Source organism: Gobius niger (assembly GCF_951799975.1).
Source record: "Gobius niger genome assembly, chromosome: 17".
In the NCBI taxonomy this organism is placed as follows: domain Eukaryota; kingdom Metazoa; phylum Chordata; class Actinopteri; order Gobiiformes; family Gobiidae; genus Gobius; species Gobius niger.
This window is the reverse complement of record NC_136868.1, coordinates 12,610,502-12,632,537: the sequence shown is the minus strand read 5'-3', so window position 1 is coordinate 12,632,537 and position 22,036 is coordinate 12,610,502. Positions and strand designations below refer to the sequence as shown.

Below are 22,036 nucleotides of genomic sequence, written 5' to 3'. Positions count from 1 at the left end.
TTAAGGCGGGGGTTAAGAGGTTAAAGATCATGCAGGGAATCTGGCCTAATCAAATAGGAATTCATTTTAGAAGCTTATTTTCCTCAGATCACTTCAGTAGTATTTGGAATGAGCTGCAAATTGATAGGCTTCTTTTTTTATTCTGCATGTAGGCTAGGGCTGGAACAACTAATCGATTAATCGACAACTAATGGATTATTGAAATAGTTGTCAACTATTTTAGTTTAATCGTAATGTTATGTATCGTAATGTTTTATGTTTTTCAAGTTAGGGTCTTTAGTGTTTTGTACATGGAAAATTTCATAAATATCTGTCTGTGTCTCATCCAGTCATAAAGCAAAATTGGCACTAAGAGCCTCCAAAAACACTCACTTTAAGTTTACTCCATCAACATGTCCTCAAGTGATGCCACTATAGCTTTATGTGATTACAAAAAAATAAAAAAATACAATTTTCATACACCATTCACAGCTAAGCGATTAATCGATTAATTGTAAAAAATAATCGGTAGATTAATCGATTACCAAAATAATCGTTAGTTGCAGCCCTAATATAGGCTAAACATTGTTTTCTTTCTAACAGTCATTGCAGGTTTGTGTAGCCACATATGTTGTAAGAATGCATACAGTAGAACATTAAATGTGCCTATACTATAGCTAGCTTTGTAGGTCAAAATCATTGCATCTTTAGTCACTTTTTTTAGTCACAAACAGAATTAGTCAATTACCAAACGTGGTGCAAATTAAACGCTTTTTTTAAATGGTTAGCTAGCTTTAATTTAGCATCTGGTAAACCTGATTTCTTTAGCTGAAAGCATCTTGTCCACACTGTCTGTTGTTGATGTCCGACTTGGCAGGTTTTGTCCTGTCCAGTTCAGGCCTGGCCCCTCCCCTGCTGTGCAGTGTGGTCCTCTCTCTCAGCCGGATGGGACTGCGCGCACACATCATCGGACACTGGACAGGGAGGACACAGTTCACCAGGATTTATTTTATTTTTGGTCATAATTAAGAAAAAACATCGATATTCAATGGATCTGATAAAGGGTTTGCGACTTTGATGATCACAATCAAACGTGCTGGTGGGACCTATTGTTGGATGATGGCTTTTTCAAAGTTAGTAGTTTGTCTGCTGCTTGAGATTGTTGTGCAAACGAGCTACGTATCAGGTAAGAAGACAACAATTTCAGTGCTGCCCTCCTAACTAGGCCCGGGGTGCTTAAACCTTTCATACCAAGTGTCACTTAGATAAGGATTAGAATTAGGGTTAGGGTTAGGGTTAGGGTTAGGGTTAAAATCTGAACTAAATGTGGTGTGAACCAATTAGCCTAATCCTGAACTAAATCATAAACACACTTTACATTAACATTATGTAGCCAAAACTGAAATAGGCTAAAGCAGAGTAAAAATAAATCAATACACGAATAAATAAATAATGAAAAAGACCCTGTGAAGTCACTGAAGTGCCACCAGTGGAACATATGGGCCACAGTTTGAGAACCACAGTGGCTCTTTGATTATTAAATCTACAAAAACAATCTTATATTCTATCATTGTCAATCAATGCTCTTGAATGCCTGTTTCACCAGCTGTTGAGGTACAGTATGTGGCTCATATAAAATTGATAAAAAATTAAACATGCGATCCTGGTAGATTATATTTGTAACAGTAATCAGAGTCTGTGGATTCTTATAATGTGATTTTTTTCAGCTACATCTGTTCAATTCTTGCACTACTTTTTCCTCTCTCATTTCTTATGGACTGACAGAAAAGGCTTCAAATGGCATTCTTGTCCTTTGAGATCAATCATGTATCAAATTCCAAGTGAACATCAATAATGGCTTCTCAAGCTGTACATAGCAATAACATGTTCTGATTTATATAATGGTTTACGTTGGCCTGGTGTGTTTGGCTGTACAATGCTTTAGGGCCTCTCAGGGAGGAGGCAGAAACAGGAACTCCACCTAAGGCCACACAGTCCTGGGCTATTGAGTCCAGACCGAGGCCTATCTGCCCCGGCTTCCTGTTTTGACACAACTCCGCCATTTTCAGCACTGTTGGAAAAATGGTTCTGGGTACAAAACAAACGCACTCAACTCCCCACATCTAATCTCTTGGTTTTGATCCTAGTCTTTCTGCATTATGGAAATTTGGATTTTCAATCAAACGTCATTTAGCATTTATACAAAAGCAGCATTGGGTTAAATGAGTGCTTATCATCAATGCAGTGGTCCCAAATCTATCTTTTCAAGACAATACAAACTGATCAAGAAACATAAAATGGCCATATCGGGTCATCAGCCGGGTGTCAGTTCCAATGAACTTTGTGTCAGGAAGGTCATACAAAGTATGGCTGCAAGGTATAAGATGCCAAGCTCAAGAGGCATTTTGGATTTGTGACCCCACAATCAAATAAAACTACATTCAAGACAGACATCTACACAATTGTAGTAGTTTGCCTCATTGAATAACTTCTATGCTGAAAGTTTAAGATCTTAAACACACTTTTTTTCCCCAGCTCTTGATCTTCGGTTTATGCCTGATCCACCAACGATGAACATCTATGGCGACCACAGAATGAACAAGACTGAAAACCTGGAGCTCATTTGCCGGTATTTATTTACTGAACTTGGCTTTTCCCAGCAGCACCAGTAATCATTTCAGAACTATTTAACACCATGACACAAGTTATGATGTTGGGATATTTTACCATTAAATAATAGCTTTTAATAATTGCTGAAAGTTGGCAGAAACTGGTACTGATCATTATCTATGTCTAAAATTTGAAATGACATAATAAATGAAATTGCCTTTTTGGCCAGTAGCATTTCCATACACACTGAAAGCTTCAAAGGTTTACATGGCATACTTATATTAAATTAAATATATGCAGATTCTTTTCTGCATTTGTGGCATTAAAATATAGTCTTGGGGCATTCAAAATTGCATTAAAAATCATTCAGGTGGTTGTAGTTATTCCTTTTGCATCTGTGACTGTGAGTAGTTGTAATTTCAATTCAAATTCAGTTTGACATTATTTGCATGAGAAATGTTATGAAATATGGCGGTGGGTGGCGTTTTTGTCACATGACACACAAAAAACGATGGACGGTTAAGGTACTAATTGACTCAATTTGTGTCTAGGGGACGTCAGTACTTAAAATGGAGCACACCCGTCATCAGCACTCGCTTCTCCGTCAGTGACTGCAGTGGCTCAGGCCTCTTCTGCTCAACACTGCTCATCACGAATGCCACAGTGAACGAGACAGGCTCCTACCAGTGCTCCTACAAGGACATGAAGGCAGAGGAGGGAAAGACCTCGGCATCCGTCTACGTGTTTGTACATGGTGAGTTCAAAGTTACTCTGCAGTGATACGACATTGTTAGGAGAAGAGAGAGGAGAAGAAGTCCCATTTCAGGACAAAAAATGCTCAATATCATGTTATTTTCATTGGCCCAGAAGCATACTGTCTCATTCAATCTTTGTGATGTTCTGTCATCTCAGATTACAAGACGCCGTTTGTTCCGTCTGAAAAGGACTATGAGGTGGTGTTTATCCGTGAGGGAGTGAAAGTGGTCATCCCCTGCAGAGGCTCAGTGGACAATCTCAACGTCACGCTCCATACTGTGAGTAAAACAAACTTATCTCGAGTCATCAATTACAAACAATAATCTTATCCATGTTGCTGTAAATATATGCAATTTACTTGCTCCAAGATATTATTGGCACACAGATCAGTATTTTTTGCAACAATAATGAATATTAAGCATAACATTTTGATGAATTTTGCCTCCACACTGTCAAATATAATATTAAGCTTAGGTCAGGTATTTCATTCATCACAGCAAGTTATTATACAAATTTTATCAACTGCAAAGTTAATTTTCAGTACTGATAGTTGTCAAAGAAATAAGTTTCGTGGCCAGTTCCATGTTCAAATTGAATTAATTTGTCTTTGTGTCAGAAGTATCCAAATAAGGAGCTGTATCCGGATGGGAAAGACTCTGCGTGGGACGCGCAGAGGGGGTTCACTGTTCCCAGTCACCTCGTCAGCTACGCCGGAGTGGTTTTCTGCCAAACACGCATCGGCAACGAAACTTTCAAGTCCCCGTTTTACATCGTGGCTGTAGTTGGTAAGAGACATGTCGACAAATACACTTTCTGCTGTTGATTTACTGTCACTGAAATTTGACCAACTGCAATTGAACAGTCCCGCTAACTTCTAATCACGCTCAAGTGACGGGAGGAAAAATCCCATTATAAATTACCATAGAAAAAAAACATTTGTGACTGTTTACGTCCAGGGCCTTTAAAGGGACTAGACGGAGTTTAAAAATGTTAAAATTATATTATATTTTCTATCCCCTACCTCAGCTCCAGCAATGCCCTAATGTAGAATGAGCCCAGACCAATGCACCACAACTGCTGCTAAAATCCTGCACTGTTCCTCAAAAAGGTGTTAATTTGGGTCCGAAGTGCTGTCATGCACGAGTTTAATATAGAAGGTGCAGTAGAGATGAGATCAATGCATCAATGCGAGATCAATTATGGCTTTTCTCTTATCTTATCTTATCTTATCTTATCTTATCTTATCTTATCTTATCTCATCTCATCTCATCTCATCTCATCTCATCTCATCTCATCTCATCTCATCTCATCTCATCTCATCTCATCTCATCTCATCTCATCTTATCTTATCTTATCTTATCTTATAACTGCTGTGTTTTTGTTTTTATGTCTGTGTTAAGGTGATATTTTATATGAGCAATATTTTCAATTAAATTAAATTCATTAATAAAATGCCCCTAGAGAGGGGCCATCACATTTTTTATGGGGTCCATACATACCACTGGCATTATCCCATTAAATTATGTAATGATTCAAAAGCATAAAAACCTGTCATTTGTACTTCACGTTGATGTGCTGTGTGACAAATATCGGTCCTGAGTTTTACCTTTTGTTCATGTTTTAACGGTGGTAGAAGTTAATTCTTTGGTTGGTGTAAAAGTTCTGTGGCTCCAAAGTAATTATAGTTGCAGCATTCCTATTTTAAACCTCTTTGGCATTGTCACATGATCAAATATAGATAATATTAGGCATGGCTTTTGTCATTTTTTTCCTGAGCTATTATGAAACTAGTGGCTTATGGAGTGTGTGTCGTCTTGGCAGAACAATGGCTGGTCCCTTCACTGTCGTGTCCTCCCGCATTCTCGTTTCCGCAGGATACAAGATCTATAACCTGACCCTGAGCCCATCCGAGGTCCGTCTGTCTGTGGGGGAGCGCCTGGTCCTGAACTGCTCTGCCAGCACCGAACTCAACGTGGGCATCGAGTTCAACTGGACCCACTCCGGACATGCGCTGGTCTGTGACTAAAACAATGAAACTCATACTAATATGTGACAGAACTTGGTGAATTCGAGGGTCTTGTGTGAATGAATGAACTGCATTTAGGAAATGCTAACATTAACGAACCACCAGTGATATGACCATAAGGATTTTTCTAATTAATGAACATTTAATGAAAACTGTTTAGATCAGTGGTTCTCAACTGTAGAGTCGTGACCCAAAAGTGGGTCGCAGGTCCATTTTATTGGGTTGCGGTGCTGTCCCAAGTGTGTCTGCAGACACATTTTTTTTAACAGTTTGCTACATTGATTAAGACCTAAAATAACAAAACTCTGCCAGGAAATACGGAATTTTGATGTGTTATAGTAAAACAGCATTGAAACGTAATTCTTTATTATCTTTATTATCACTTCAATATCATTATTATTTATGATTAAAAAGAAAAACAAATTAATGCGTTACTATTTATTTATTATTTTCTGTTAAAGTGACAGTTTTAGTCCTCAATTCTGCACAAGTGGCAAAACGTAAGACACTACAGTACATTTCCTGTCTGTTTCCTGCCTTCAAAAGTCCTGGTGTTTCATGAGCAGGTCAAAGAGTGAATGTGTCCAGATGTGTTCTCAGCTGACAAATCAAAGCCAACAATTCAAGAACCAAAGACGTACTAAAGCATCCAGCAAAACAATGTGGAGCACAGAAACCACAAAAAATGCAGAAAATGGCAAAAAACGCAGCTGTACCAAGAGAGAGGCAAATTGCTGCTTGTTTATGTGTCGCCATGACCCTTTTTTGTGTGTGCAGACATACAGGGAGACCGAAATGCAAAACTGAATTTGTTACTGTTACTGGTCTGTGTAGATGCTGTATCAGTGATGACGATGCCTCTGTTGACTGTGTTCTATTTCTCTGTATCTTTTGTGTACATTTGCAATGCAGTTGGTGATTTGTGGTATTAGATCATATTAAGTGAGCTATTAGCTTGGTCCATTGAAACAGAAGAAGCGCATTGCAAAATAAGCACTGGATTGGATAATGGCTCCAAGTTTTTATAGTATATAAGTTTGTTCCTGTGCAAACCTACTCCACCTTACCCTTCATGTCATTAGGATTTTGTTAGCTTGACTGTGACTGCAAGATTAATAAATAACAAAATCAATTGTGAAGAACTTTGGAAGTCTCAAAACACTTTATACATCGTCAATTATATAATTTTCCTTAGACGTCTGAGAATGGGTCGAAAGCGGCCCACACGACTCCGCATAAGAAGAAGCTGTGGAACTCTCTGGAGTTATCGAACACTCTGACGGTGGAGGGTGTGACTGTGGAGCACAGCGGGGAGTACACCTGCTCTGCCTCCAGCGGACTCATGGAGAAGAGCGCCACCACTACTCTCAAGGTCTACGGTGAGGAAAATAACACACTTCTTGTATCTTTATGTTTTGACAATACCAGAATGTAGGGTTTGGAAAAAAAGACTCACATTCCGTACACAAGAGAGCAGATAAGGGGGAGAGCTTCATCAGCTTCTTGATGTGGATATAGTTCTTTATGTGGATATGTAGTAACAGAGGTGTGTGTTTTAATAGTCAATATTTTCCTGTGTTACATTTACAGAGAAACCTTTTATTGACATGAAGGGGCCGTGGACAAGTGTCTGGGAGGTGAACGTTGGCGACAAGACACCCATCATTATCCCAGTCAAATACACCGCCTATCCCGACCCCAACTTCAAATGGTAGCCTGTACAAAACAACTTACTTGCAATACAATCCATTTACCCATTTTATGCAATATAGCGACGTGTCTCACTTTGTTTAGGCTGAAAAATGGACTTCCCCTCAAGGACGACTACAGGATCAAACCGAAAAGTGATGCTCTGGTCATCCGGGAGCTCAAAGAGATGGATGCAGGAAATTACACCGTGATCCTCACCAATAAGATCACCAAAGAGGAGCAGCGCCGCTCCTTCCAACTGCTGGTCAACGGTACATACTTTTAAACATATGCTTTCCAAAATGTTCATCTATGTTTCTCGGCAATATTAATTGTCCAGCGCAGACATTTGGTGATCAAACAGTAAGTTACCTTGTCTCTCTCGCTGATGTTCTCCACCGCAGTGCCTCCTCACATCATTGAGAAAGAGGTTGCCGTGGACACAGATGTTTACCCGTTTGGCAGCAGTCCGACTCTTTGGTGCACGGTCCGCGGGGTCCCGACTCCAGCTCAGATCTTGTGGCAGTGGATGCCCAAAGAGGACTGTCCCGACGCATTCTCGTAAGTCACTCCAAAGACACTGTGAAGAACATAAACAAAAACAAGTTTACTGTTTGGCGGAACACACTGTCTCATTACACACAGTCAATAGCTTGTTGACTTGGGAGAGAAATAGCTGCTTTCGTGATGTTGACCAAAACAAAGAGGAGATTACAATGGCTAGATTCAGATCAGAGGATGTAGTTCAAGCACGTCACAAAATCCGTTTTTAGACACATTACGTATTCGGTTTACAAATACAAATCTCAATATGACAGACATACAACATACATAAACAAATCCCTTTATCTTTCAGTGAGTGACATTTCTATCTTTGGTTTCATATGTTCATTTGTCCATTTGTTTTCTTGCTCCCTGTCCCAAACATATTATCTCAGATCTCAATGAAATCTCCAAAATGTTTACAAACTCTTTAAACAATTCAGTTTTTGACCAGTGATGTAACAGTAGGCCCACGCTAAAATTAAGCATCGTTAATTGGCTGATAACCGATTTTGTTAAACAAATGCACGATTGGATAACTCAGTACACACTTCGACTACGTCATGTCCAGCTCCTCAATAAACAACCAAAGAACACCATGAACGATTACACAGCTTTGGACGGTGATACACGTTGCAGACAGTTGTAGAAATGTTGACACATATTTGTCCAAGTGACGAGTGAAGACTGCAGCGAGGAGCCTTATCTTCTCCCTGCACATCCGGGCACTTCCTGAGTCCTGCGGTGTGTTTCCTGCAGCTGAAAAATAGCTTTGTCTGAATAAAGCTGAGTCTCCTTTTTGTTCACATAAACTTTGTAACAAAACTATTTAATTTATGTAACACAAAAGATGATATAGCATCTCTTGTCTGTTCATTGTAGCAGAAGTTGTTTAGAATTGAAGATGTTCAAGGTGTTTCTGACTTTCCTTTAGTTGAAAAGCTTTGATTAATACCCTCCTGTGTGGAGGAGTTGGGCTTTTTTAGTTAGACCTATACCCCGTTGTGTTGTTTACCATAAACATATGGTTTTGGCTCATCGGCCTTTTGTTCTGCTTTAGAACATGATTGAGTTGTTTGTTGAAGCCTCTTTCAGTCTTTTCTCTGACTGTTTATTTTTGCTATAACTGAAGATCTCCTTCCACTCACAATCCATTACAGTTTGCTGAACTACATTCTCAGAGCTCTTGGTGTAGTTGGCAAATTGGCCTGTATGTTTGAATCAAATGAGAAGTTAATGAGCTGTGGCCTGGCTAACAATGTCTCCTCTCCGTCTTTCCATAGGAACACCACACCTTTATCAGTCTTACCCTAGCTATGTACCTGTGTGCAAATACCTCTAGTTACTATTGCTTGATTGCACATTTTCCAGTCTGTTTTGCAGCCCTGCGTGTTTCTTGAGAGCTGATGTAATAAGGGAATTTCTCCATCATGAGATTAATAAAGTCCTATCTTATCTTAGCACCCAGCTTCCCTTAAGTCTGACGCCAGTAACATTTGTCTCTATAGCACAGGACCTTCCCTTATGCCTGTCCAACAAAAAGACAACAGTCGATCAATCTGACAAACTGTACAGCCTTACCGCTCACTGACCTCTACCTCACCGATTTTGCTACTGCTTTTTGCCTAAATCCCTTCCAAAGTAACACGACCCTTATGGATTTGCGTTACGTAACACTTTATTATATTCTCAATACAGTTCTGGGCTGATGAAGTCCAGATTAAAGCTGGAGGCCTGTCACAACTGGACAGACATCAAGAACAACACCAGCCTCAACAAAGTGGAGCGAATTTCCACCACCACGGATTCTGCAAACAAGGTACAGCACAATCCTTCTCCTTACAGTAAGACAAAATTATATTTCTAATGCGCACTTATTTCTATCAGAAAATCATGAGTTCTCTGAAGATAAAGAAAGCGGAGGAGCATGGACTGTACAGATGTGTGGCTGCAAACAAAGCAGGAGAAGATTCACGGATCATTTTCTTTCATGTGACACGTAAGATTTAATTAAGTGCTTTATTACGGGTTTTGCATGGGTCATTCAGATAGTGATTTTAATTTGTGATTATGTCTGCTGACCTATTGGCTTCATTTACTTTACTAGTACATATCATGCATATTTTATTATTTCCTAAGTTTGTTTTGTCCAAATATATGACCGTACGTTTGAGCCATCTTTGCTCATATTTACAGGTGGTCTTGAACTGAGCGTGTCTCCTCCTGATGAGCTTTTAGAGGAGGACGACGTGCTGCTGCGCTGTAAAGCCGACCGACACATCTACGAGAACTTGGCCTGGTTCAGGGTCCTCAACATTTCGGACCCCGTAGCTTCGGTGTTGCCTTGTCGCTCCCTCGTCCTGCAGCCAGCACCTTTCTCTCAGACCGTCCTCTCTCAAACGGGGGAAGCCAACATGACGCTAGACCTGCTCCTGCCCCAGGCCTCCACACAGGACCAGGGGGTCTACGCCTGTCAGGTGCAAAACAGCAAGTCCGGGGACAAGACCTGCCTGCTTAGACGCATCACGCTCAAAGGTAGCAACAGGTTCCAACCAGGAGAGACACAGACAGAGATGACTGTAGAGACATGAATGAAAGATGGCTGCGAGAGTATGAAAGGGAAAATGCTGTGCGAATAAAAGAGTCAGATTCTTTATTTCTGTTGAATTTGCCTCACTCTTACTCCAGAAAATATGTGCTTATTTTGAGCGGGACTGGTCAATAAAGTCAATATCTTGCTAAATATTAGGACCATACAGTCCCTCCAGGATTTCGCAGGCATTTTTTCTGATTGTTGTGGGCTAAAATGCCAGATTTCATTCAATTTTTCCAAAAGTTGCGATAAAAAGTTGCCCTTTTTTTCCTGCTTTAAAAAATATACAGTATTGTTTACATCAAAATCAAACTTGTCTTTGCATTTTGCATCATCTAAAAAAACAGAAAACTCATACAGAGCGTGGTAAAGACCCAGGCGAGGGAGAGGAGGCGGAGCAGAAACAACAACCCAATGCCATTGTCATTCAATCCAAATGACTTAACCCCGTGGAGGCGCTGGGACTTCCTGTGCACAAGTAAAATGGATTGAATTGATCCGAAACTCCTTTTAGTTGCAATAGGTTGCAGAGTTAAGGAATAGTTGCGAAGGAAGTCGCAAATTATTGGAATATTTGCTGGAAACTAGCAAGCTTTTGCAATGCCTCACTAATGTCTCACTTCATGTGCTCTGGTAAAGATGATCCTTTCCAGTTGTGAAGTGGAAGTTACGAGTGCGTTGTGTTCAAGTGCTTTTGTCTCGTAGCAAAGTGAAACCTAAAAAAAATAACCCATACCCTAACCTAACCTAACCCATAAACAAAAAAAATATCATGGAAGTCATCTACAAACTGCTGAACCACTGCTTTTTTGTATCATACTTTTATTGAGGGGTAAAAAAAAATCTTTTTTACAAGACGGTTGATGTGGAGAAAAAGACTATATTAAAATTGAGCTAAATGCACAGTGACATAAAAATGTATTATCGCTGCTCTCTTTGATGTTAAGAGGTCAAAGGTTATCTCATCTCGGGAACTCGGGCATCAAACTTTTCTCCCAGTTTTCCCAGTGGAAAATACGAGATGAGGTGATGTTCATGTGAAATGTTCTACTCGGCTACTGGTTTTTACCATAATTACGAAACCAAATGACCAGATTTTGCGTGAAATCCTGGAGGGACTGACCATATTAAGTATTCCTGTCCTTTTTCTCTAAGCTTTGAGCTTTGCAAGCGTTGACTTCCTCTTGTGATGTAGCAAGATACATAAAGCTTGGATCTCTGTTTTGTCAGATTGCTTGACTGCTGTTGTGTATGTCCTGTGATGTGCTTCAGGGCTGGAGTCGGCGCGGATCCTCAGTAATTTGACCGAGCAGAGGGTCAATGTGAGCACCACAGTCACTTTTGCCTGTGACGCTGCTGGGACCCCGAAACCAACCGTGATCTGGACCAAGAACAACCACACTGTACTGGAGGGCTCCGGTATGGACTAAAGGTTTATTTGCTCCTTAAACAAAAGAGAAACATTTGTTGACGGTGTGGTGAATTGAGTTTCAGGGCGACTGCATTGCGCATGCTCCCCGCCCTCAAAACCTTCTCTTTTACATATATAATTATGAGTGTGTTTCCTTTAAGGGGTCATTCTGAGCCAGGACAACAACATTTTGACGATTCAGCGTGTGAAGAAAGAGGACAGTGGTCTGTACACCTGCACTGCCTGCAACAGCGGAGGATGTGACGTGTCCCAGGCCTTTTTAACCACTGAGGGTTAGTTTTTTTAGATATGAAATGACAATTAAGCAGTTCCAGAGTTGTAGATCATTTTGTCTATAGGCGTGGAATATGGGCGAGAGTAAAATGTGATACTATTTTCATCCTTATGTCAAAATCCAGGTCAACTCAGGCTCATTGTTTTTGAAGTTCAATCGGACTGCATCACATCCACCATTTTTGTATCAAATGTGGGAAAATGTAACTTTGTTTCAGCTTGGAAGGAAACTTCCCCAGTTTAGCGCACATCCTCTTTGGCACATGACACTTTGGGACAAAAGCCCTGCCCTGGCCCGGCTCCTGCCTCCTCTGTCCCGCACACAAACCACAACAAACGCACAATGATCAGGGACTACGTGACACAGGTCTCGCAAACACAATACTCCCAGTGACTAATGCTAACTATGTGAATACTCGTTAATGCCCGCTGAGGGATACGGACGAGAGACTAAATACTTTTTTAGTTGGAGTTGGGCTGTTCCACTTTTCTGTTACCAAATAATCTGTGACCAAAATAATGCATTTATTTAAAGATACTGAGTGAATTTAAGCTCAGTAGTTTTCAGATTGAAGCCCACTGATGTGTGGTGAAATAAATCAATTAATTACGATTAATTAACCACTTAACCCCAACCTTAACCAAGCACATGTTCTCCAGTTCGCCAGTGTAACACCTCATTTGAAAGCTAAGACCTACAAAACCGATGGTAACTTTTTTTGTCACAGTTTTTTGTGTTTTTTCTTGTCGTGTTTTGATCACTTTTTCATTGCTTTTTTGTCACCTTCTTGATGCTCTTTTGTGGCTTTCTTGTTGATTTTTTGTTGATTTTTCATTACTCTTTAGTTGTGTGATTTTGGCGGTTTTTTTTTTTGCTTTTTCCATTGCCTTTTTGCCCTTTTCATCTAATTTTGGCACTTTTTCATGGCTTTTTCATCACTCTTTACTAATTTCAGCACGTTTTTGTTGCGCTTTTGCCACTTTTTTGATTTTAGATTTGGGTCATGCCAAACTTTAGAAAATGTGCTCGGTTACAGTTGGTGTTAAGGGGTTAATTACATAAGGTTTACTGTGATAAAACATTTTAAACAAAATTAATCACACTTTTTCACTTTCCTTTTTCCTGCAGACGTTGCTTAGGGGTGAAGCAATTTTACTGTCAATTGTGTTTATTCACAGTAAAGCCAATATAAACTTATATAGAATAGATAGAAATCTAGCTTACCGCCTCCAGCTAAGCCCGGATTGTTTACAAACAATTAAAGGGTCTATAGAAAAGAAATTAACAACAAATACTCACTTTATAGAAAGGTAACGCACACCAGGGAAAGGAGAAAGATGCAGCAGAGAACTCCACACAGAAAGGGCCCGTGCTGGTGGGAATTGAACCCGGGACCTTCTAGCTGTGAAGCAGAGGCGCTAACTGCTGTGCTACCGTGCTGCTCTAACTAGGCCTCCTTGTTGATTGTAAACAACAATCTTTCTGACATGAACATAATGCACTAATTTTTTCTCGTAACGGTTGACCTCTGATGTCTTGGTTTGACCCATTTTAGTCTCGACTTGTTTTAGTCCTGGTTCCACTCCCTGGATTAATCCACATTTTGCCTACGTTTAGTACTGGTTTAATTATACTTAAGTTCAGATTTTGTCCCAAACACTTTATACAAGTGGCAATAGACTGAAGACTGTTCTAACCTGTGGCGTGTTTGGTGGTTTGGTTTGTTCAGGTGTGGAGGAGAAGACTAACGTGGAGCTGATCGTTCCCATCGGCTCCGTGGTCATCGCCATGTTTTTCTGGTTACTCATCGTCTTCGTTATCCGCGGCAGAAAACGGGTAAGCGCTTCCCCTCTGCGCCGCACTTTTCCTTCCTTGGATTTCCCCTTCATTTTTCCACACACAGGAGTGCTGATTCTGTGTTCATTTTGACACAAGGCTTCAGATCGTTCAGGTTTTTAGGAGAATGTTTTTCTTTTAGATTTTGTCGCAATCTAACTTAGTGTTACAGATGGCAATATGACTGGAAAAGGACAGGTAAAGAAAATACACACAAAATGTATGTATGGGGCTGTGGTTTTGGACTAGGGGTGGATATATTCAATTCACTGTCTAAATGGTTGCTTAGACCTCTTTCTTTTCATTTTAATCTTCAATAATGGCTTTTTGTTTTTACCAAGAAAAAATTCACGTTGACAAAAAAATTGTCAAAACATGCTTGAAATTAAGCCAGGCCCTGATAACTTCAGAAGAAATACAGCATGGGCGAATGGCTCATTAGAATTGACTGGTTTGGCTCTGGGTATGTCGAGTCTTTTGTGGAGCAGAACAACGGGGCACTATGCTCCCTGAAGTCACGTACAGTGACCGGGCAACTGGGCCCCTCTCACTGAAAGGCCACAGAAACACTGTTTTTTTTTTTTTTTAACATAATATACCGTCTCTATGGGCTAAAAAAAAACCTTGAAAACTACAAATTCCAAAATGCCTGTGACTTTTGTAATAGTTAATATTTATATTATATTCAGACCTTTTTTTAATGTACATATGGACCTAAAGCAGCATTATCAAGACACTATAACTGGTCTTTTGTGATTATTTTGCTCAAAGTTTGCTCAATTCTGTTCAGACTGTGTCATTATCATACTGTAATGGTGCGGTCACAACATGTAAAATGTTTGTGAAAAGATGGCTGACAGACTCTGACTCTCTGTGTTTTGCATAAGTCATAAGATATATATGTTGTGTTCCAGTCCACCGGTGGAGATCTGAAAACGGGATACCTCTCCATGATCCTGGATGCTGAGGACATGCCCACGGACGAACAGTGCGAAAGACTCGCCTACGATGCCAACAAATGGGAGTTTCCTCGAGACAGACTCAAACTAGGTCAGGCTTGTTTTCTCTATAGTTCATGGAAATGTTCTCTTATTTTGACTGCAACTAGCTAGTGTGGCTATTTTATCAATAGTTTCACTTTAAAGATTTTTGTTCAATCCACTGCCACACTGACCAATCCTGTATGTTCATTTGAATGATACTGTATATGGAAAATAAATACGGTAAAGAAACCAATAATTAACATTTTTAAATGCATTAAAATATAAATAAATCAGTGAATAAATCAACAAATAAATAAAAACAGTATTTTTTACAAATGTAGCATTTTACTACTATGTTCAATTCCATAGTTTAATGCAGTCTTAACCTCTTAACTCCGGCCTTATCCGAGCACATTTTCTCCAGTTCAGTTTTACCCAAATCTAAAAGCTTCTGGATTGGCACATACAGCCTATAGGCAAGAGTACGGCCCACAAAACAGATTTTTCCTTGTGTTGTTGTCACTTTTTTGTAATTTTTGTCATTTTATTCTATTGCGTTTTTGGTGCGTATTCATCACTATTTTTTGTGGCTTTTACATGACTTTTGTTGTTTTTTCATCGCTTTTTTGTAGCTGTTTTGTTGCTGTTTTATCGCCTGTTTGGCTGCTTTTTTGTTCTTTTTCTTTCTTGTTCTTTTAAGACGCTTTTAGATTTGGTTAAAGTCGAACTGGAAAAAATGTGCTTGGTTAAGGTGGGGGTTAAGAGGTTAATGCCGTCATGTGGTGCAAAACATACTGTAATTTGTTGTCTTTAGACTAGTGTCAATAGCATAGAGCTATTTGTGGGCGTGTTGCAGCTAACTTCCCATTTGAAATTGCGTGCAGTACAGTTTTAGGGCCCAAAATCTCATATGCAAATAAGAGAATGCTACGTCCGGAAAAAGATGTAAAGTCTATGGCTGCTGATTCAGTTTTGCACGTGCTATTCATTTCACACATGGGCAAACGCTTAGTAATTGATCGTAATTAATGCATATTTTTTCCTCTTTGCATGTCTATACATCAGAACAAATCATATCTGAATCTCATTTATCCTCATATTATTGTAAATGTCTATGTTTTAGGCGAACCCCTTGGGCGGGGAGCGTTTGGACAGGTGGTTGAAGCAGCAGCTTTTGGTATTGAGAAAGCCACAACCTGCACAACTGTCGCAGTGAAGATGCTCAAAGGTTTGTCACTGTTAGCGCCGTTGCAACACCCTCCGTCTCTTATTATAGTCATCTGTTTACTTATTTAATCTCATATCAACAGAGGGTGCCACTGCGAGTGAGTATCGAGCCCTGATGTCTGAACTGAAGATCCTCATTCACATCGGGCACTATCTTAATGTGGTCAATCTGCTCGGGGCCTGCACTAAACCGGGAGGTCAGTAATCCACAAACTATGTTATATGAAAACACATAGTCTACTCCAATTTATTCGATTCTCTTGCACAGGCCCCCTGATGGTGATTGTGGAGTACTGCAAACACGGAAACCTGTCCAGTTATCTGAAGAGCAAGAGAGGAGAGTATAGCCCTTATAAGGTAAATGCTCTACCAGTTAAAGTAGTTGTATAGTGTTGCTTGTTACTAGATTCTGGGCTAAATGCTGTGTCATGTATTTATGATTGTGTTGCGTTTGCTGGTCCACAGAGGAAGCGCGTGCACAGCCAGCGTTGGGCCCGCTCAGAGGAGGACATAACTGAAGGAGACCTAGGTTTGGGAAAGGTGGCTCAGTTGGATATTTGCACTGGGACGGCCGTGTGCACCAGCGGAGGAGACAGGGCGTCAAACACCATGGACTGTCCGGAGGGTACGAAAGCTACATGTGATTTTCTTTTTTTTTTTTTTTTACTGAAACTGCCCTCATCAGTCGTAACAACAATGTGTTATGTGACTGCAGAGAGCTCAGATGAGGATCACCTGACCATGGAGGACCTGATCAGCTACAGCTTCCAAGTGGCCAAAGGCATGGAGTTTCTGTCCTCACGCAAGGTATAGGCATCACGATGAAAAGAACTCTGTCTTTCTGTTTTTGCCGCAAAGATCCTGTAAAGATTGTCGATGTAACACTGGGTGACAACAAATTTAAGTTTTGTGAGCTTATTTTGCAGAATCAAAGTAACACATTGGTTTTGCTCAATCAGGTCAATTTTTTTTACCCCTTGGACAAATTTGTAGTTTGTCTTCCATCCTGGTGCCTTTCTCTCCACAATAATGGGAAGACTGTGGTTTGTTGTAACATAATTTGCATTTGTGCATTTATTTTGGTACACAAAGCAGCTATGTTTACAAACCAGCGTGTGTTGGTGACAATTGAATTATTTGATACGCAAATTCACTTCTTAGAAACGCCCAAAAATATGACTCCCGGCTCTTTGGCTGGGGTTGTAAAAATCATGTGCCTCATGGGATAAAGGGATTGGAAAATTAGCACCACTTTGCACAAAAACCTGACCTGATACAGAAAAATTCCTGACTTTTCTAATGATTTCCTAACATCACGATTTTGGAATCAGTCTAAAAGCATGTTTCATACCTTTCAGGGAGCGTCATATTAATGCTCACAACAACTAGCATGCACCACGCTATTTGGTATCACCAGCATCAGTGGCACTTGTGGGTTTTTGATTTAATTCATTAATTGTTCCTAAAAGGGCACTCACAAATGTCCTTGAACACGATAGCTAGGGGCCAAATGGTTTTAACTATGAGTACCGATGAAAACGGTCTTGGCTCAAATTTGTCTCTGAGTTTTACGCCTTTACAACCTCACAGTCTCAGTGAAGTTGAACAATAATATTTACTTTTGCGCTGCAGTGCATTCATCGTGATCTAGCGGCCAGAAACATCCTGCTCTCCGAGAACAATGTGGTGAAGATCTGTGACTTTGGTTTGGCGCGGGATGTCTACAAAGACCCTGACTACGTTCGCAAAGGAGATGTGAGTTGTGAATAAAGTTGTTACAAAATGATCAAAGCCTACAGCATATTTATATATTTGTTGTTTAGGCACGTCTCCCGCTGAAGTGGATGGCCCCCGAGACGATATTTGACCGCGTTTACACCACACAGAGTGACGTCTGGTCATTTGGAGTCCTGCTGTGGGAGATCTTTTCGCTCGGTATATATCATTTAAAATAATTTTTTGCTGATGATTTAACATAACATTATATTTTTTCAATATAAAATATGTTTTATGACATGTCTTTTAGGAGCATCACCATATCCAGGGGTTTGCATTGATGAGTCTTTCTGCCGAAGACTTAAAGAGGGCACCAGGATGAGACCCCCAGAGTATGCCACAACAGAAATGTGAGAAACAAAGCAAAGACCAAATATATTCAACTCTAAGCAATTGCATTATACCACTTATTATTGGTAATAGTTAGATAGACATAAACCATGTTACTTGTATGCCGCCCGTCTGTCTTATTGGATAACTAAAGGTCTTTTGGATGAGAGACAAAACGTGACATTCATATTACACAGGTTCCTTCTGGTTGGACTCAGGTCCCAGCAGTTCTAGTCTTGTTCAATTTGAAGACAGTTTTATTCATCCTTTTCCTCTTTTTATAGACTTCTTTACTTGGTGGTTCTTGGAATGACAGATATTTCTTTATACTTGTATTTGCTGTGAAATGTATGAGAACTGCTGGACTTACAAATGCACATTATTCCAGATATCAGACCATGTTGGACTGCTGGCTCGACCGCCCCACAGATCGGCCCACGTTTGCAGAGCTGGTGGAGCATTTGGGGAACCTGCTTCAGGCCAGTGCACAACAGGTCAGAGCGCAAAAAAACACTTTCATAAAAATATAAAAGCACAAAAGCATGACCTCATATTGTGCCAATCTATGTCTCTCATCGCGCTCGAAAGGAACAGGCTCACACCCCGCGACCAAGCGCTGCCAAGTCATTGTGGAGAATAAATTTAAGATGTCATTATGCAACAGTGCAGGAAACGGGCGTATGCTCATAAAGTTTTCACTGTATTGAGTTGTTGTTAATCATGCAAACATGTATGCTTATAGTAAAATTTGCCAAATTTAAACGTGCACTATGCAACTTTTGGAGCAGAAAAAAAAAGTTGCTATTTGTGCGTATTTGACCTTGTAGTGACCCAGCGGTTGTATGGGTGGTTGGCATGAAGTCTTTACTTTCTCTCACAGTGGTCTCTAGGACGCTCCAGGATCAATTGTTTGGAAGGTTTTCACTGCTGACCACCAGAAAACAAACAAAACAATTGACCCTGTACCATCGTAGAGACCACTGTGAGAGAAAGTAAAGACTTTAAGCAAACCACTCATACATCCACTGGGTCACTACAAGGTCAAATATGCACAAATATCAACTTTTTTTTTCTGCTCCAAAAGTTGCCGAAATCACTTGCAAATAATTGATGGTGCAATGTACAGTTTAGTCAGTTGCCAGAATTAACTTAGGTATTAGATATTTAGATAAACCACTATTGCAACCTCCCTGCTTCCGGGTCGGAGGCGCAATAAACACTAATGGAATCACGAAGATGAAGCTGACAGGTTAACAGGCAAAGCTAGCTGCGGGCTGGCACCACTTAAACAGTATTTACAGCCGAGTTTGAGTGAAAAAAATTATCTCCATTGTTTTATTGGATGTACAATATCCCTCTCTCCATTTGTCTTTTCTGTCTGTGTAGTATTTACTCTCACGGACAATTAACCGCAACATGCCACGACACCTGCAGTGGCGCTTATGGCCTCTAGGGGCATGAGTTACTTAGTGCTGCTTTAACAATTTATGCGATATTACTGTTTGTGATATTGTGTATTTCAGTTTTTTGTTTCATCAAAGTTTCATTTTTTATTTCTTTTTTTTTAATTTATACTGTTACTCGTATACAGTTCCTAATGACAGTTTCAATGTAGGACGGGAAGGACTACATCCCGGTGACAGAGGGTTGTCCCTTAACATCTGATCCCAAGAACCTTTACAGCTCGCCTCGGAACGAAGAGGCATTGGCTGCACAGCTCCACCACTACGACCATCCTCTGTCCATAGCGTCAGTATATCTGTGCATTGTTAAGTTAAGAGGTGTTTTGTATTGTGCACTGAAAGCTTTGTGTGGCATGTTTTCTGCAGAGTGTCCCAGGAGAGCGAGAGGTGCAGTCTGAAGACGTTTGAGGACATCCCAGTGGAGCACAGCAGCGTCATGGTCAGTGTCAGAAATAAACTCAATCAACTTTGAAATGGTTTAACTGGTCAGCCAAAACACAAACAAATAAAGTAATAATCAACATGTTAATCTGAAAGAAACCAATTATTTACACTGAAGAAACTCCACATGCATGACTAATTCAACCTTAGCCCCCGCCTTAACCAAGCACACTTTCTCCAGTTAGGCTTTACCCAAATCTAAAAGCTTCTCGACTCGAGAGCAACAGTGTAACGTCTCATTTGAAAGCTAAGATCTACAAAAGTTATCGCAAGTTATCGCGTTTTTGTCATGTTTCCGTCTCGTTTTCGTCTCACTTTTGTTGTATTTTTGTTGCTTTTACAGCACGTTTTTGTTGCATTTTTGTTGAGGTTTAGTCACTTTTTTTGGTCACATTTTCCTCGCTATTTTGATGCTTTTTTAAGCTTTTAGATTTGGGTAAAGCCAAACTGGAGACAATGTGCTCTGTTCAAGTGGGGGCTATAAGGTTAAACCTTGCTCTAAATATTTTTTTTATTATTCATTTTTCTATTTTCATTAATTCAAAGGTCGGGTTAGTATTGCACTTACTGTTTTAAACTGGGACCACAAAACTGAAGGCGAGCTCGGATGTCTGGACACACAAGCACATTACGCGCAAACAAATTTTACATCATGTAAATTGTTGACAATTCAACATTATAAGTGTTGGCAGAAAAATCTTTTTTTGATTTGAGCACGTTTTCTTCATATCCTCTTGGCACACAAAAAAGCGCTTTTTAAGAAAAAATGACGAACATGGGTTAGTTGCACCCGTGCACCAGGACCAAATTTACACTTTAGAAAAGCATCCTCAAAGCATCCTCAAAGTATGGCTCAATACCAATACTTCAATATATATTTATTCATGATTTATAACAGTATCATTTGGCAGTGAACTCGTAAACAATATAAAGCTATTGTACAATTTACAGGAGGGTCATTTGGACTGCAGTTTGAGCTTCTCACCTGAAGAAGGCAACAGTTTGGATCCTCAGCTGTCCACCACGCCGAACCTTAGGTCAGTGAAGTCTCCTCTGCTCCGCAGATTTACAGATTCCCCCTTCACACCTGATAAAACCTTGACTCGCCTGTTCTCCTGTTCCCTCCTCAGTCAGTTGCTGCGCTGTAAGAGCAAAGAATCCCTGGGCTCCGAGTCGTCCAATCAGACGAGCGGATACCAGTCGGGATACCACTCCGACGACGCGGAGACGCCCATCTACGCCAACGAGGAGGTCATTCTGAAGCACCAGAAAATGAAGAAGCCCCTGCGCCCCAGAGCGATGGAGAAATACCACCCGGAAATCCCCTACAGCACCCCTCCGGTCTGACACTGGACCCCTCTCCTGTACATATGTTTATGCTCACAGCCTTTACACTTAGAGGTATTTGTACACAGGTAATTTAAGCTTGTCATGGTGCGCTTTTTCAGACTTTGAACACATTAATTAACACTAGTATTTCACAATGTGTTACTTTAGAATAATTAGAGGATTCAGAAGATTTTACCATCTCTTTAAGTGACTTCAATTGTTCCTTTTTCCTTGTCACGTCACAGCCTGATATGAAAAACCCTGCACATTCCTTGACTGGTAAACCTTCTATACGGATTACCTTTCAATAATACAATGGCAAACAAAATTTAGAATATATGGGGAAGAAGGGAAACTCACTGCCTTTATGTGCGGAGGTTGAGTCAATTTCCCCTACCTCTAAAACAAGGCCGGGAAAGCTGAGGATGCTGCAGTATCCTGTGGTGGATAGTTTACACGTTACAGGCAATAACAAGAAATAGGAAATACGGTGTTTTGGGGGGCAATGTTCTTTTCGCACCCCCAAAACCAAAATATGTTTCCACAGCTAAAGACAGGTTCCCCTTAAGGCCAGGCCAATCGTAATTATGCTTTTCCTTTTTTTTGAGACATTTCTAAAAGTTTAGGTCTGTGATAAATTCCATGTCCATGTTACATAAAAGAACAGCTCCTGTGTGCCCCAGTGCATTTTCTCCAGTTCAGTTTTACCCAAATCTACAGCCTATAAGAGTGACACCTCATTTGAAAGC

General features: G+C 40.3%; 1 protein-coding gene across 2 annotated transcripts; it reads left to right on the top strand.

Annotated features, from left to right (window-relative positions):
* The first annotated feature begins 953 nt into the window (after window positions 1-953).
* Window positions 954-21,505, top strand: kdr (kinase insert domain receptor (a type III receptor tyrosine kinase)). 2 transcript variants are annotated; one of them, XM_079575175.1, is made up of 30 exons: window positions 954-1,165; window positions 2,515-2,608; window positions 3,141-3,343; window positions 3,502-3,623; window positions 3,962-4,130; window positions 5,220-5,359; window positions 6,567-6,750; window positions 6,962-7,082; window positions 7,166-7,332; window positions 7,465-7,621; window positions 9,302-9,422; window positions 9,491-9,602; window positions 9,800-10,138; window positions 11,469-11,615; window positions 11,769-11,900; window positions 13,632-13,738; window positions 14,653-14,788; window positions 15,845-15,949; window positions 16,032-16,145; window positions 16,217-16,305; window positions 16,414-16,573; window positions 16,664-16,755; window positions 17,581-17,703; window positions 17,772-17,883; window positions 17,975-18,074; window positions 18,443-18,548; window positions 19,670-19,803; window positions 19,884-19,956; window positions 20,910-20,995; window positions 21,089-21,505. In XM_079575175.1, exons 1-30 carry the CDS (start codon window positions 1,057-1,059, stop codon window positions 21,303-21,305), a joined length of 4,071 nt encoding a protein of 1,356 aa, XP_079431301.1. In that variant the 5' UTR covers window positions 954-1,056; the 3' UTR covers window positions 21,306-21,505. The 2 variants fall into 2 exon arrangements, with proteins under 2 accessions (XP_079431301.1, XP_079431302.1); XM_079575176.1 differs by having other exon boundaries at window positions 3,965-4,130; window positions 21,089-21,504.
* Window positions 21,506-22,036: the final 531 nt, after the last annotated feature.